This window comes from Bombina bombina, chromosome 2 (genome assembly GCF_027579735.1).
Source record: "Bombina bombina isolate aBomBom1 chromosome 2, aBomBom1.pri, whole genome shotgun sequence".
In the NCBI taxonomy this organism is placed as follows: domain Eukaryota; kingdom Metazoa; phylum Chordata; class Amphibia; order Anura; family Bombinatoridae; genus Bombina; species Bombina bombina.
Genome location: NC_069500.1, coordinates 15,423,709 through 15,441,830, shown reverse-complemented (window position 1 = coordinate 15,441,830; position 18,122 = coordinate 15,423,709). Strand labels below are relative to the sequence as shown.

General features: G+C 38.8%; 1 protein-coding gene across 1 annotated transcript in view; it reads right to left on the bottom strand.

Annotated features, from left to right (window-relative positions):
* Positions 1 to 414: 414 nt before the first annotated feature.
* Positions 415 to 18,122, bottom strand: part of LOC128647638 (uncharacterized) — a 205,253-nt gene continuing 187,545 nt past the window's right edge. Inside the window, exon 7 of the mRNA XM_053700391.1 lies at positions 415 to 566. Coding sequence (XP_053556366.1) covers positions 492 to 566 — 75 coding nt within the window. The 3' untranslated portion in view covers positions 415 to 491. The remainder of the gene's footprint in view (positions 567 to 18,122) is intronic.

Sequence of the window (18,122 nt, the reverse complement as noted above, 5' to 3'; positions counted from 1 at the left end):
TGATACGATCTACGCTACGCTCTCGTTGCTAATGACTGGATTTCCTGCAGTGGTTCAAATGCGCATGCGTCAATTGCGAACGCGCATCCGATAATGGAGTAAAATTGTAGGCTTGCCGCATGCGCATAGGAACATGGTGTGAAACCAACACTTTGAGACGCCCATGGGGGACCATTTAGATCTTTAGAATGATCGTTCGTCATGAAAACATTAAAAAAAAAAATAGAATACGGGCAGAGAGTCGGCTAACCAGACGGACGGCTTTGTATGAGCAAAAATAAGTATAAAATTCAAACTTACAAAAAATCATGAATGAAAGTGCTATTGATTTAATATGATTTATGTAAACATAGATTGCGGGCTTCTCAAATTTACATTCACTTTAAGCACAGAATAATCAGCCATATATCCCAGTCAGTTATAAAACAGTATTTTATTTTGTAGATTATAACACATTCACACTCAGAGCTGTCTCTGGGTAACTACTGGGATCAGTTCAGCTTTACATTTTCATATATTATTTCAGGAATTTCATATTGTTGTGTAAAAGTTGTGTCCACAAGTTTCTGAAAAAAAATAATAAAAAAAAAAATTATTATTTCATAACTTCATATAATGATATCATCTTAACCTCTACTAATGACCCTGTGTGCAGTCATGAACAGAAATTGTAAAAAGGGCTCATTGTAACAGTTTTTTTCTTTCATATTCTTTACTATATCTGGGATGTTGGCTGCCATTCCTCCTCCAAGTAAGAACATGCTTATCCCAGGCATTAAATAGTATGTATGATAGCCTTATGCTTATCCCAGGCATTAATTCGTATGTAGGATAGCATTTTGCTTATCCCATGCATTAGTTAGTAAGTAGGATAGCCTTATGCTTATCCCAGGCATTCTTAAAGTCTCCCATAGTGCTTTTCTTTACCACCTCTTGTGGAAGTTTATTCCAAGGGGCTGAATTATCTTGCTCCGAATGGAGCTTGATGTCCCTGTTTCCATGCGAGCCTTCAGGCTCACCATAAACAGCAGTTATGAAGCAGCGGTCTAAAGACCGCTGCTCCATAGGTTCTCCGCCTGCTCTGAGGCCGCAGACATCAATCCGCCTGTTCCTATACGATCGCTAATTGACACCCCCTGCTAGCGGCTAATCTGCAGGGGGTGGCATTGCACAAGCAGTTCACAAGAACTGCTTGTACAATGATAAATGCCAACAGCCAACAGACATGGAGGACCATTTATCAAGCTCCGAATAGAGCTCGAGGGCCCGTGTTTCTGGCGAGTCTTCAGACTCGCCAGAAACGCAAGTTATGGAGCAGCGGTCTAAAGACCGCTGCTCCATAACCTGTCTGCCTGCTCTGATGAGGCAGACAGAGATCGCCGCAATTCAACCCGATCGAGTATGATCGGGTTGATTGACACCCCCTGCTGGTGGCAATGCTCAATACGGAGAGCGTATTGCTCTCCGCATTCAGCAATATCTGTTGGACCTGATCCACACTGTCGGATAAGGTCCGACAGACCTTTGATAAATAGGCCTCATGATACGCTATATCATATCATGTCCGCTCTCACTTTCATAAATCGGCACCCATTAATCAATCACTCTTTCTGTAAAGAAGCTTCCTAAAATTACTCTTGAATATACTTCCCTTCAGCTTGAGATCATGACCCCTTGTTCTTGAATTTTCCTTTCTTTGTAAAATACTCACAGCCTCAGCTTTACTAAGCCCTTTAATATACTTGAAATGTGGTATCATATCACCTCTTTCCATTCTCTCCTCTAAGCTATACATACTTAGGTCATTATTTAAGTGTTATGCACTTTAGGAACTCAGTATTCTAAGTTTCTGAGGGTGTCTGTTCAAATTTTTAAAGCGTAGGTTAAGTATTTCCAGTTCCTGATAATTTCTAACAATGTTCTAAGCCTGGTATTCCTTTTTAATCTTGCTCAAATCTTAAAAAGGACATTTCATTTGCCTGATTCTAATTTAGAGATTTGGGAGTCTATTCATAAGGTGGATGGGGCTTACTTTGGTCTTCGTACTTGAGGAATGACTTATTTTAGAGACCCTATAAAAAGTAGATTCTTTTTATAGAAAGGCTTTTTTAAGCAAGAAGTTTTTTTTATGCCAGCCAATAGTATTACTTGCATTGCATCTACCCTTTGGTGTGAGGGTTCATTTGAGTAGTAGGAGTCTACTGGTGATGAGTTTTTTAATAAATTAAAAATGTTGAATACAGCTAATGCTTTAATTTGTGATGCCGTTGTTGATCAATGCTAAGAATATGGTTCTAACAGTTTTTGTCTTAAGAGTCTAATGGCTGAAATTATGGTCTGCTGACATGGTTTCTTAATCTAGACTTCTGTCTCTTCCTTTTTAAGAGAAGGTGCTGTTTGGGTCTGGTCTGGATGTCATTATATATTCAGAGAGTGGGGGAAAGGAGCCTTTCTCCCTCAGGATAAGAAGTCTAAGGGTATTTCTAGAGCTTCTAACCACTTTTGTTCCTTTAGTCAATCTAAGACCCAGAAGTCCTCCTCTTGTTTAAGCAGGGTTTATTCTGTTTTTTTCCTGGAAGTCTATATATATTTTGAACAGGTCTAAACAGTCAAATAAGCCTGTTTCCTCTTCCAAGTCTGCATGAAGGTGTTGCCCTTTATCTAGATCTTCTGGTAGGGGGAGATTATGCCTTTTTTCAATGGGCTTGGTTTCATCATGTTCCAGATCCATGGGTTCTAAACATTATATCCTTAGGCTACTGAATAAGTTTCAGATCAAGGCTTCTCAGGGGAAGATTTCTTCTGTCACATGTTCCAAAGAATCCTGTAAAGGCAAGAGCATTTTTTCAGTCTATTTTAGATCTGAAATCTATGGGTGTAATAGTTCCAGAATTGGAACGGGATCAGGTTTTTTTTTTTGCAATCTCTTTATAATGAAGGAACTTACAGGCAGGTTTTGAAAAATGTAAACAAGTTTCCTAGGGTTCATTTTTTCAAGATGAAAACTATTAGGACTATTCTATTGTTTGTGTCCTCTATAGATTTGAAGAATGCTTATTTCCATATCCCTATTCACAGGGATAATCATTTTCAGTTTAGTCTAGCATCTGCTCCCAGAATTTTATATGTGATAAGAATTCTGGGTATTTGGTGGTTCCTTACCTGGACAATATCTTGGTACAGGTTCTATCTTTACAGTTAGTAGTATCTCATTCCAGCCGATTTTTGCTGTTTCTTCAAAATCATGGCTGGAAAGTATCTTTCCAAGAAGTTCTCTGTACCCTCAGTCCAAGACTTTGTGTAATAATTCACTTACTCTCCATGACACTTTCTTTGACAGAACAGAGAAGGATGAAATCTCTCTCAGCTTGTGTAAATCTTCATTTAGTTCCTCCTCCTTCTGTTGCTCTTTGTATGTAAGTTTTAGGTCTTATGATTAACAGCCTCAGATGTGATTCCTTTGTTTGCTATAACATGTCTATTCTTTTTTCTTGGTGGATCAGTTCTCATTGTTCTGGGGACATTCTTTGACTGTCCAAATTACACTGTGATCTTGAAAGTTGCACATGTTTCAGGTTGGGGTGCAGTCTGAGGGTATCAAAGGGCATAGGGAGTTGGTTTACTTCTGGTTATGAAGTTGTCCAGATATATTCTGGAACTCTGTGGATTTTTTAGGGCCCTTCAGTTCTAGCCTCTCCTGAAAACAAAGATTTATCTATGTTTCCAGTCCGACAATATCACAGCAGTAGCTTTCATCAATCATCCAGGGGAACTTGGAGTCCCCAAGTGATAAGGGAGGTTTCCAAATTCTGAAATGGGCAGAGAGCAATCCTTCATCCAGGGAATGATCTCTTCATCTGGAAGTCTCCTGTCAGATTGTAGACCGGTGCGGTCTTCACAAAGTAGATCTGATGACTTTTAGCTTGAACATCTAGCTCGCCAGAGTTTTTGACAGGTCCAGGGATCCTCAGCCACAATTTCTATAAGCTTTAGTAGTTCTTTGGTTGTTTTGTTTGGCATACATTTTTTTTCACCCCCTGTTCTGTTACCAAGGGTAATAGCCTGGATCAAGCAGGAGGTATCATAAGTAATCCTGATTGCTCCAGCTTGGCTTTGCAGGATTTGATTTGCAGTTCTGGTACAGATAAGCAGTACTTCCATGTTCTCTTCCTCTGTGTCACAACCTTTCTGCTTCAAGGTCCATTTTTTCTGAGATCTAGGCTCTGTAAACGTTATGGCTTGGAGATTGAATGCTTACACCTAGATTTGGAGTTCTGCATTAGCCTTAGAAAGCAGCGTTAAGGGGTCCTAATGCTGCTTTTTAATGCCCGCTGGTATTACGAGTCTGGCAGGTATAGGTGTACCGATCACTTTTTTTCCGCGACTAGAGGCTACCGCAAATCCCCTTACGTCAATTGCGTATCCTATCTTTTTAATGGGATTTGCCTAACGCCGGTATAACGAGTCTTGGAAGAAGTGAGCGGTACAGCCTCTACCTCCAAAACTCCTACCGCATAAAAAAGTCAGTAGTTAAGAGTTTTATGGGCTAACGCCGGGACATAAAGCTCTTAACTACAGTGCTACAAAGTACACTAACACGCATAAACTACCTATAAACCCCTAAACCGAGGCCCCCCCCACATCGCAAACCCTATAATAAAATTATTTAACCCCTAATCTGCTGACCGGACACTGCCGCCACCTACATTATAGCTATGAACCCCCTAATCTGCTGTCCCTAACATCGCAGACACCTATATTATATTTATTAACACCTAATCTGTCCCCCCCAACGTTGCCGCCACCTACCTACACTTATTAACCCCTAATCTGCCAACCGGACATCGCCACCACTATAATAAATGTATTAACCCCTAAACCGCCGCACTCCCGCCTCGAAAACACTATAATACATTTTATTAACCCCTATTCTGTCCCCCCCAACATCGCCGCCACTTACCTACAATTATTAACCCCTAATCTGCTGCCCCCAATGTCGCCGCTACTATATTAAAGTTATTAACCCCTAAACCTAAGTCTAACCCTAACACCCCCTAATTTAAATATAATTTAAATAAATCTAAATAAATTTACTATAATTAAATAAATTATTCTTATTTAAAAATAAATACCTATAAAATAAACCCTAATATAGCTACAGTTACATTGTAGCTATTTTAGGATTTATATTTATTTTACAGGCAACTTTGTATTTATTTTAACTAGGTACAATAGCTATTAAATAGTTAATAACTATTTAATAGCTACCTAGTTAAAATAAATACAAAATTACCTGTAAAATAAATCCTAACTTAAGTTACAAATACACCTAACACTACACTATCAATAAATTAATTAAATAAATTACCTACAATTATCTAAACTAAAATACCATTAAATAAAGTAAACTATAGTACAAAAAAAAACAAACGCTAAATTACAAAAAATAAAAAAATATTACAAGAATTTTAATCTAATTACACCTAATCTAAGCCCCCTAATAAAATAAAAAAGCCCCCCAAAATAATAAAATTCCCTACCCTATACTAAATTACAAAAGTAATCAGCTCTTTTACCAGTCTTTAAAAGGGCTTTTTGCGGGGCATTGCCCCAAAGTAATCAGCTCTTTTACCTGTAAAAAAAAATACAAGACCCCCCCAACATTACAACCCACCACCCACACACCCCTACTCTAAAACCAACCCGATCCCCCCTTAAAAAAACCTAACACTACCCCATTGAATATCACCCTACCTTGAGCCGTGTTCACCCAGCCGGGCACCACTGGTCATGTGATCCGTCCAGAAGTCTTCATCCGATGGGGCAGAAGAGGACATCTGGACTGGGAGAAGGCTTCATCCAAGCGGCATCTTCTATCTTCATCCATCCAGCGCGGAGCGGGTCTATCTTCAAGACATCCGACGCGGAGCATCCTCTTCTTTCCATGGCCGATGACTGAATGAAGGTTCCTTTAAATGATGTCATCCAAGATGGTGTCCCCCAAATTCTGATTGGCTGATAGGATTCTATCAGCCAATCTGAAATTAAGGTAGGAAATATCTGATTGGTTGATGCTATCAGTCAATCGGATTGAAGTTCAATCCGATTGGCTGATTGGATCAGCCAATAGAATTGACCTCGCATTCTATTGGCTGATCCAATCAGCCAATCGGATCGAACTTCAATCCGATTGGCTGATAGCATCAACCAATCAGATTTTTCCTACCTTAATTCCGATTGGCTGATAGAATCCTATTGGCCAATTGGAAGTCAAGGGATGCCATCTTGGATGACGTCATTTAAAGGAACCTTCATTCAGTCGTCGGCCGTGGAAAGAAGAGCATGCTCCGCGTCGGATGTCTTGAAGATGGGCCCGCTCTGTGCTGGATGGATGAAGATAGAAGATGATGCTTGGATGAAGCCTTCTCCCGGTCCAGATGTCCTCTTCTGCCCCATCGGATGAAGACTTCTGGACGGATCAAATGACCAGTGGTGCCCAGCTGGGTGAACACGGCTCAAGGTAGGGTGATCTTCAATGAGGTAGTGTTAGGTTTTTTTAAGGGGGGATCGGGTGGGTTTTAGAGTAGGGTTGTGTGGGTGGTGGGTTGTAATGTTGGGGGGGTTTGTATTTTTTTTTTACAGGTAAAAGAGCTGATTACTTTGGGGCAATGCCCCGCAAAAAGCCCTTAGTATTAGTATAGGGTAGGGAATTTTATTATTTTGGGGGGCTTTTTTATTTTATTAGGGGGCTTAGATTAGGTGTAATTAGATTAAAATTCTTGTAATATTTTTTTATTTTTGTAATTAAGTGTTTGTTTTTGTACTATAATTTAGTTTATTTAATTGTATTTTAGTTTAGATAATTGTAGGTAATTTATTTAATTAATTTATTGATAGTGTAGTGTTAGGTGTATTTGTAACTTAGGTTAAGATTTATTTTACAGGTAATTTTGTATTTATTTTAACTAGGTAGCTATTAAATAGTTATTAACTATTTAATAGCTATTGTACCTAGTTAAAATAAATACAAAGTTGCCTGTAAAATAAATATAAATCCTAAAATAGCTACAATGTAACTAATAGTTATATTGTAGCTATATTAGGGTTTATTTTATAGGTAAGTATTTATTTTTAAATAGGAATAATTTATTTCATTATAGTACATTTATTTAGATTTATTTAAATTATATTTAAGTTAGGGGGGTGTTAGGGTTAGGGTTAGACTTAGGTTTAGGGGTTAATAACTTTATTATAGTAGCAGCGACATTGGGGCGGCAGATTAGGGGTTAATAATTGTAGGTAGGTGGCGGCGGCGATGTTAGGCAGGGCAGATTAGGGGTTAATAAAATTTATTATAGTGTTTGCGAGGTGGGAGTGCGGCGGTTTAGGGGTTAATACATTTATTATAGTAGCAGCGATGTCCGGTTGGCAGATTAGGGGTTAATATTATAATGTAGGTGTCAGCGATAGCGGGGACGGCAGATTAGGGGTTAATAAGTGTAAGGTTAGGGGTGTTTAGACTCGGGGTTCATGTTAGGGTGTTAGGTGCAGACTTAGAAAGTGTTTCCCCATAGGAAACAATATGGCTGCGTTAGGAGCTGAATGCTGCTTTTTTGCAGGTGTTTTTTTCAGCCAGCTCAGCCCCATTGTACCCTATGAGGAAATCTTGCACAAGCACGTTTTTCCAGCTTACTGCTACCGTAAGCAACGCTGGTATTGAGGTGAGAAGTGGAGCTAAATTTGGCTCAACGCTCACTTTTCTGAAGCTAACGCAGCCATTCAGAAAACTCGTAATACCAGCGTTGGCTTAAGGGTGCGCTGGAAAAAAAAAGGCTCATTAGCACCGCAAGTCTTTACCGACAAAACTCCAAATCTAGGCGTTAGTTTTTAAGGTTTTTCTGTTTCTGTCATTAAACTTTGTTTCAGGCCGTAAACCTGTGACAAGCTAGATTTTTCACAAGGTGTTGGTGTGGAAGGTGTGGGAGGCATTTATTTCATAGTATGTGGAGTGTGTTTTCAGTTTGCTCTCTTTTAGAATTCATAGATTTTTTCTATGTCTTCAGTATAGTTTGGATAAGGGTTTATCCGCTAGTTTTTAAAGGGCCAGGTCTCTGCTTTTTCTGTTTTGTTTCACAAGAAGATTACTACATTTCTGGATATTACAAATTTTATCCAGTTCTTAGTCAGTCTGCGATTAAGCCAATTTCTCCTCCTTGGAATATTAATTTGGTTTTTGGAGTTGTGCAGGTTCCTTCTTTTAAACCTATGCATGTTTTGGATATTTAGATTTGTTCCTGGAAGGTCTTGTTTCTTTTGGCTATTTCTTCTGCTAGAAGAATTTCTGATTTTCCTGTACTTTGTTGTGAGCCTCCTTATTTTGTTTTTCTTCAGGATAAGGCAGTTTTGTGAACTAAAATTTTACTTTTTGCTTAAGGTGGTTTCTTCTGTAAACATCAATCATAACATTGTTGTTCTTATCCAAAACATTTTAAGGAGAGGCTTCACCATAATTTGGATGTGGTCAGTGCTTTGAAGTTCTGTTTGCAAGTAACTAAAGATTTTAGACACTCTTCTAGCTTGTTTTTTAATGTTTCTGGTTTCAGAAGGGGTCAGAAGGCTACTGATGTTTTGTTAGTCTCTTGGTTAAAGCTTTTAAATCATAAAGCTTACTTTGAGGCGGGTTAGTAATTTGCAAGGCAATCTTTTGCTCTGCCTTGCATATTTTTTTCTAATTCCTACCATTTTTATGTTTTTGCTTTTTCTGAAGCAGCTTTAGGTCGGTACATTCTTCAGGCATTGACTATTATTGTGTATATGTTTTTTTTTACATAAAAACAAACAATCATCCAATCTAATGGAATAACATAAGTCTGCTCCCGCCCAGATTACTCGTGAACTCCACAGCTTTGGTATTAGTTCCCATGAATAATGGATTGTGGACTCTCACCACCTATATGAAAGAAAATATAATTTATGCTTAACTGATACATTTATTTCATGGTAGTGAGTGCCCACAAGACCCAGCCCAATTATTTTTTATTGTGATTGCTTTTTTCTGACAGCAGTTTGAGTATACATTTCCATTCTCCTCTTTGTATTGCTCTTGTTTTTGTTTCTGGCTTGGCTATACATCAGACTAGTTTTCAGTAAGGTGGGAGGGGTTTTTAAGGCATCCGGGAGTTATTTGGATCTTTGCCTCCTCTTAGTGGTCAGTAGTATAATTCCCAAAAGTAATGGATCATGGATTTTCACCACATGAAATAAATTAATTTATCAGGTATACATAAATTATATTATTTAGCATTTAGTATTTTTTTGCATTATTTGTAAGTGTCACATTAATTTAATTTTTGCTGTTTTAAAGGGACAGTCAAGTCCAAAAAAAACTTTCATGTTTCAAATTGGGCATGTAATTTTAAACAACTTTCGAATTTACTTTTATCACCAATTTTGCTTTGTTCTCTTGGTATTCTTAGTTGAAAGCTAAACCTAGGAGGTTCATATGCTAATTTCTTAGACCTTGAAGGCTGCCTCTAATCTAAATGATAGTTTTTCACCACTAGAGGGCATTAGTTCCCGTGTTTCACGTGTTTCATGCATGTGAATTTACCATGGAGACAGCTCTGATTGGCTAAAATGCAAGTCTGTCAAAAGAACTAATATAAGGGGGCAGTCTGCTGAGACTTAGATACAAGGTAATTACAGAGGTAAAACGTGTAAAATTATAACTGTGTTGGTTATGCAAAACTGGGGAATTGGTAATTAAGGGATTATCTATCTTTTAAAACAACAACAATTCTGGTGTTGACTGTCCCTTTAAAGAAAAGTATGTTTGGCCAAATTTTTTATTAGCTTTATCTTTTATTAACACCAATGTGATCACACCTACGATACCAACAACACTGATCCTTAGAAATCCCTTCTCTTGAAGAAACTATGAAATAGGTTAACAATATAATTATTCAGTGCATTGCAAAATATATTAATTTTTGTAGAAAAACATGCATTGTTTTGCAGTCCTGACTCCTAAGACACACCCCTTGAAACACTTCTTGAATGTTGTTCAGCTTATATCCTTTTGCTGTGGCCAATAAGGAACACAAAATAACAAAGTCCTCCTTGGGTTTAACACATAGGGGTCAATCACAAAGCGTATCACATAATTTATCTGCAATAATCTTCTTAAACCTTAAGGAATTATGCAGAAAATCATTAGATACACTTTTCTAAAAGGATTGTAATTAACCCCATAGTTATACAAAAGCATTAGAATGATAATAAGCCAGTCTAAAACAGTAAAGCATTCTCTTTTTTACTTTTTTCTCCCTTTAAACGATTTATATAGTTTATTATCCTTTTAAGTTCATGGCAAATATTCAATAGTCAGAAGATTTTGGAACCGCCCCCGAGGAAAACTGTAATATTGTTTTGTTATCATGAGTTATTAATAAGGAAAATACAGCATAATGAACGTCAATACTGGTGGCATTTTATATAACATCTATGACATCATTACTGACATCACTGGATAAATGGAACGAGACTTTACCACCTAATAGTACTTGACAGTTACAAAATATTTGCTCTATTATGATAACATTTATAACAATTATAAAATAAAGATTAGAGAAAAAATTCTGATTGTCTTTGTAATTTTAAGTATAAGAGAAACCTAATAGCGACCTGGATTCCAATCAGAATTCCTACAAGAAGAAAAACATAATTTATGCTTACCTGATAAATGTATTTCTCTTGTGATGTATCGAATCCACGGATTCATCCTTACTTGTGGGATATTCTCCTCCCCTACAGGAAATGGCAAAGAGAGCACCCACAGCAGAGCTGTCTATATAGCTCCCCCCTTAGCTCCACCCCCCAGTCATTCGACCGAAGGCTAGGAAGAAAAAGGAGAAACTATAGGGTGCAGTGGTGACTGAAAGTTTTAAAATAAAAAAATATATGCCTGTCTTAAAAAACAGGGTGGGCCGTGGACTCGATACATCACAAGAGAAATAAATTTATCAGGTAAGCATAAATTATGTTTTCTCTTGTAAGATGTATCGAGTCCATGGATTCATTCTTACTTGTGGGATACCAATACCAAAGCTTTAGGACACGGATGAAGGGAGGGACAAGAACCTTTCTCCCAAAAATAGCCTCCGAAGAAGCAAAAGTAGCGAATTTGTAAAATTTTGAAAAAGTATGAAGCGAAGACCAAGTCGCCGCCTTACAAATCTGTTCAACAGAAGCCTCATTTTTAAAAGCCCATGTGGAAGCCACAGCTCTAGTAGAATGAGCAATAATTCTTTCAGGAGGCTGCTGGCCAGCAGTCTCATAAGCCAAACGGATGATGCTTTTCAGCCAAAAGGAAAGAGAGGTAGCGGTAGCCCTTTGACCTCTCCGTTTACCAGAATAAACAACAAACAAAGAAGATGTTTGACGGAAATCTTTAGTTGCTTGTAAGTAGAACTTTAAAGCACGAACCACATCAAGATTGTGTAACAGACGTTCCTTCTTAGATGAAGGATTAGGACACAAAGAAGGAACCACAACCTCTTGATTGATATTCTTATTAGAAAAAACCTTAAGAAGAAACCCAGGTTTGGTACGTAAAACCACCTTATCTGCATGGAAAACAAGGTAAGGTAAATCACATTGTAAATCAGATAGCTCAGAAACTCTTCGAGCCGAAGAGATAGCTACTAAAAACAAAACTTTCCAAGATAGAAGCTTAATATCTATGGAATGCATAGGTTCAAACGGAACCCCTTGAAGAACTTTAAGAACTAAGTTTAGGCTCTATGGCGGAGCAACAGGTTTAAATACAGGCTTGATTCTGACCAAAGCCTGACTAAATGCTTGAACATCTGGAACATCTGCCAGATGTTTGTGAAGTAGAATAGACAAAGCAGATATTTGTCCTTTTAGGGAACTAGCAGAAAATCCCTTCTATAAACCTTCTTGAAGAAAAGACAATATTCTAGGAATCCTAATCTTACTCCACGAGTAACCTTTGGATTCACACCAATAAAGATATTTGCGCCAAATCTTATGATAGATCTTCCTGGTGACAGGCTTTCTAGCCTGAATCAGGGTATCAATGACCGACTCAGAGAAACTACGCTTTGATAGAATCAGGCGTTCAATCTCCAAGCAGTCAGACGCAGAGAAATTAGATTTGGATGCGTGAATGGACCTTGGATTATAAGGTCCCGCCTCATTGGCAGAGTCCACGGTGGAACCGAGGACATGCCCACTAGGTCTGCATACCAAGTCCTGCGTGGCCACGCAGGTGCTATCAGAATTACCGAAGCTCTCTCCTGCTTGACTCTGGCAACCAGACGTGGAAGGAGAGGAAAACGGTGGAAACACATAGGCCAGATTGAAGGACCAAGGCACTGCTAGAGCATCTATCAGTACCGCCTTGGGATCCCGGGACCTGCACCCGTAGTGAGGAAGTTTGGCATTCTGACGAGATGCCATCAGATCCAATTCTGGTGTGCCCCATAGCTAAAACAGCTGGGCAAATACCTCCGGATGGAGTTCCCACTCCCCCGGAGGAAAAGTCTGACGACTTAAAAAATCTGCCTCCCAGTTCTCTACTCCTGGGATGTGGGTCACTGAGAGATGGCAAGAGTGATCCTCTGCCCACCGGATTATTTTGGTTACCTCCATCATCGCTAGAGAACTCCTTGTTCCTCCTTGATGATTGATATAAGCTACAGTCGTGATATTGTCCACCTGAAACCTGATGGATTTGGCCTCAGCAAGCTGAGGCCACGCCTGAAGTGCATTGAATATCACTCTCAGTTCTAGAATGTTTATCGGAAGGAGAGCTTCCTCCCGAGACCATAAGCCCTGTGCTTTCAGGGAATTCCAGACTGCACCCCAGCCTAGCAGACTGGCATCTGTCATTACAATGAGCCACTCTGGCCTGCGGAAACACATTCCCTGAGACAGGTGGTCCTGAGACAACCACCAGAGAAGAGAATCTCTAGTCTCCTGGTCCAGATGCAGTTGAGGAGATAAATTTGCATAATCCCAATTCCACTGTTTGAGCATGCATAGCTGCAGTGGTCTGAGGTGTAGGCGGGCAAGAGGAACTATGTCCATTGCCGCTACCATGAGTCCGATTACCTCCATACACTGAGCCACTGATGGCTGAGGAATGGAATGAAGAGCTCGGCAAGTGGTTAAAAGTTTTAACTTTCTGACCTCCGTCAGAAATATTTTCATTTCTACCGAGTCAGAGTCCCTAGAAAGGAAACTCTTGTAAGAGGGAAGAGAGAACTCTTTTTTATGTTCACCTTCCACCCGAGAGATCTCAGAAAAGTCAACACGATGTCCGTGTGAGACTTGGCTAGCTGGAAAGTCGACGCCTGAATTAAGATGTCATCTAGATAAGGTGCAACTGCTATGCCCCGTGGTCGTAGAACTGCCAGAAGGGACCCTAGCACTTTTGTGAAAATTCTGGGAGCTGTGGCCAACCCGAAGGGAAGGGCCACAAACTGGTAATGCCTGTTTAGAAAGGCGAATCTGAGGAATTGATGAAGATCTCTGTGAATAGGGATGTGTAGATATGCATCCTTTAAGTCCACGGTAGTCATATATTGACCCTACTGGATCAGAGGTAGAATAGTCCGAATAGTCTCCATCTTGAATGATGAAACTTTGAGGAACTTGTTTAGAATTTTGAGATCCAAGATTGGTCTGAAAGTTCCCTCTTTCTTGAGAACCACAAATAGGTTTAAATAAAACCCTAGCCCCTGTTCCTCTTTTGGAACTGGGCGAATCACTCCCATAATATGTAGGTCTTCTACACAGCGTAAGAACGCCTCTCTCTATGTCTGGTTTACAGACAATCGAGAAATGTGAAATCTCCCCCTTGGAAGGGAGCCCTTGAATTCCAGAAGAGATCCCTGGGACACAATTTCTAAAGCCCAGGGATCCTGAACATCTCTCGCCCAAGCCTTAGAGAAGAGAGAGAGTCTGCCCCCTACTAGATCTGGTCCCGGATCTAGGGCTACCCCTTCATGCTGTCTTAGAGGCAGCTGCAGGCTTCTTGGCCTGTTTACCATTGTTCCAAGCCTGGTTAGGTCTCCAGACTGACTTGGATTGAGCAAAATTCCCCTCTTGCTTTGTAGCAGAGGAAGATGAAGCGGGACCACTCTTAAAGTTCTGATAGGAACGAAAATTATTTTGTTTGGTCCTCATCTTATTTGATCTATCCTGAGGGAGGGAATGACCTTTCCCTCCAGTGATGTCTGAAATAATCTCTTTCAGTTCAGGCCCGAATATGGTCTTACCCTTGAAAGGAATGTTCAAAAGTTTAGACTTAGATGACACATCAGCAGACCAGGACTTAAGCCATAACACCCTGCGTGCTAAAATGGCAAAACCTGAATTCTTTGCCGCTAATTTAGCCAGTTGAAAAGCGGCATCTGTAATAAAAGAATTAGCCAACTTAAGGGCCTTAATTCTGTCCATAATTTCCTCTAATGGAGTCTCCATTTGAAGAGCCTCTTCTAGAGCCTCAAACCAGAAAGCAGCTGCAGTAGTTACAGGCAAAATGCATGCAATAGGATGAAGAGAAAAACCTTGATGAACAAAAATTTTCTTCAGGAGACCCTCTAATTTTTTTATCCATAGGATCTTTGAAAGCACAACTGTCCTCAATAGGCATAGTTGTAAGCTTAGACAGAGTAGAAATAGCTCCCTCCACCTTAGGAACTGTCTTCCATGAGTCCCTTATGGTGTCAGATATGGGAAACATTTTCTTAAAAACAGGAGGGGGAGTGAACGGAATACCTGGTCTATCCCACTCCTTAGCAATAATATTCACAATCCTCTTAGGGACTGGAAAAAACATCAGTGTAAACAGGAACCTCTAAGTATCTATCCATTTTACACAATTTCTCTGGGACTACTATAGGGTCACAATCATCTAGAGTTGCTAATACCTCCCTAAGCACTAAGCGGAGGTGTTCAAGCTTAAATTTAAAGGCCGTCATATCAGAATCTATCTGAGGAAGGGTCTTTCCTGAATCAGAAATGGGACACATTCTAAGAGGGGGTTCCACAATGGCTTCCAAACATATTGAACAAGGATTTTCCTTGGTGTCAGACATGTTAAACAGGCTAGTAATGTAACAAGCAAGCTTGGAAAACACTGTAATCAAAGTAAATAACACTTAGAAATTAAACGGTACTGTGCCTTTAAGATAAAAAAAGCTGCACAAGTTCTGCAAAAACAGTGTAAAAAAGCAGTAAACTTAACGAAATTTTTACAGTAGTATCTTATAGCCTTAGTAACTTTGCACAGCTATGCAAATAAACAATTAACCCTTTAATGGCAAAACCGGATTGAAAAAATGTCAAAAACGTTAAAAAAAGACTTCCAGCACCTTGCCACAGCTCTGCTGTGGCGCCTACCTGCCCTTCAGAACGATTTGTGGGGGAAAAAACCTCCTTTACAGCCCTCAAACACAGCAGGAACCTCTAGAGAAGCAGTTGGATGTCTCTAAGGAAAAGAAACTGCGCAACTGAGGCGCAAAAATAGGCCCCTCCCACCTCACTCGATGTTTTGAGGCCTATTAGAAAAACACCTGAGTTTCTTAATTAACCATGTGGGTTAAAAAACCCTAACACAAGCCACAATGACCCCTTTAGTCCCTTCAAAAAACTTTATAATTGCATCATTTACTGAACAAACAAAAAGGTTTTTTCCTAACAGTGTCAGCAGTAACAAATGAGCCCTTCAAGCAAGCTGAAATTCCTATCCAAGTGTCTGAATACAGCTTACCCTTCCCTCATGGGGATATCACCAGCCTTTTCTAGAATTAACACAGTCTGTCTAGAAAAAATATAGACTGAACATACCTCATATGCAGCTTAGCATGCAAACCGTTCCCCCAACTGAAGTTTTCCTGTACTCTTCAGCCCTTGTGAGAACAGCAGTGGATCTTAGTTACAAAGTGCTAAGATCATAATCCTCCTTGCAGAAATCTTCATCTCTTTTCTGCCAGAGAGTAAATAGTACAAACTGGCACCATTTAAAATAACAAACTTTTGCTTGAGAAATAAAAAACTAACATTTTTGTCACCACACTCGCTCTGCACTTCCTAGTTACTTAGAGTAGGCAAAACCACACTCGCTCTGCACTTCCTAGTTACTTAGAGTAGGCAAAAAGAATGACTGGGGGGTGGAGCTAAGGGGGGGAGCTATATAGACAGCTCTGCTGTGGGTGCTCTCTTTGCCACTTCCTGTAGGGGAGGAGAATATCCCACAAGTAAGGATGAATCCGTGAACTCGATACATCTTACAAGAGAAAACATGTCGGCAATGTCATTTAAATTAAAAAACAATGAAAACAAATAATAATAAAATGTAGTTAAACATCTGACAAATACACAAAATTGCAAGATATGGGGCTATTGCAGATTATTCACGTGGTGTCTCACAAGGATTTTTACATGAGGACAAAGCAAAAATAAAACATGGCGATTAATTCTTTCTATATTGAGGATGTAAAATTTCACTGCAGTTTTTTTTTTTTCAGTTAAGGGGACACATTATTCAAATATTGTCCTTGTTCTATCTAAATAGAGCTTTGTTTTCATTTTTTTGTTCTTGAATAAACCAACTGCTATGTAGGATTTATGTGGGAGTTGTCCCTGACAGCCAGTAAGAGTGTTTATAGTTTTATATTTAAACAGTTTTTATTTCACTTTTTCTTGCAAAAAAATCTATTTTATCATATTTAATTAATTGCTGCTCTTTCATATACATGATACCATTTTTTTTTTCAGGTGTGTTATTTATGCAATTTTATGATTTAGAGTAGTGTTATAATTGTTATATGTAAAGGGACAGTAAAGTCCAAATGAAACTTTTTATGATTCAGATAGGGCATTTCATTTTAAAAACCTTTCTAATTTTCTTTTATCATCAAATTTGCTTTGTTCTCTTGGTGTTCTTAGTTAAAAGCTAAACCTAACTAGGCTCATATGCTAATTTCTAAGCCCTCTTATCTGAATGCATTTGACAGTTTTTTACACCTAGAGGGTGTTAGTTCATGTGTTTCATATAAATAACATTGTGCTCACGCAGGTGGAGTTATTTAAACAATGATTGACTGAAAGGCAAATCTGTCAAAAGATCTGAGATAAGGGGGCAGTCAGCAGAGGCTTAGATACACAGTAATCACAGAGGTAAAAAGTATATTAATATAACTGAGATAAGGAGCAGTCTGCAGAGGCTTAGATACAGGGTAATCACAGAGGTAAAAAGTATATTAATATAACTGAGATAAGGAACAGTCTGCAGAGGGTTAAATACAAGGTAATCATAGAGGTAATAAGTATATTAATATAACTGAGATAAAGAGCAGTCTGCAGAGGCTTAGATACAATGTTATCACAGAGGTAAAAAGTATACTAATATAAATGAGATAAGAGACAGTCTGCAGAGGCTTAGATACAAGGTAATCACAGAGGTAAAACGTATATTAATATAACTGAGATAAGGGGCAGTCTGCAGAGGCTTAGATACAAGGTAATCACAGAGGTAAAAAGTATATTAATATAACTGAGATAAGGAGCAGTCTGCATGAGCTTAGATACAAGGTAATCACAGAGGTAAAAAATATATTAGTATAACTGACATAAGGGGGCAGTCTGCAGAGACTTAGATACAAGGAATTCACAGAGGTAAAAATATATTAATATAACTGAGATAAGGAGCAGTCTGTAGAGGCTTAGATACAAGGTAATCACAGTGGTAAAAATATATTAATATAACCGAGATAAGGAGCAATCTGCAGAGGCTTAGTTACAAGGCAATCACAGAAGTAAAAAGTATATTAATATAACTGAGATAAGGAGCAATCTGCAGAGGCTTAGATACAGGGTAATCACCGAGGTAAAAAGTGTATTAATATAACTGAGATACATTGCAGTCTGCAGAGGCTTAGATACAAAGTAATCACAGAGGTTAAAAGTATATTAATATAACTGAGATAAGGGGCAGTCTGCAGAGGCTTAGATACACAGTAATCACAGAGGTAAAAAGTATATTAATATAACTGAGATAAGGAGCAGTCTGCAGAGGCTTAGATAAAGGG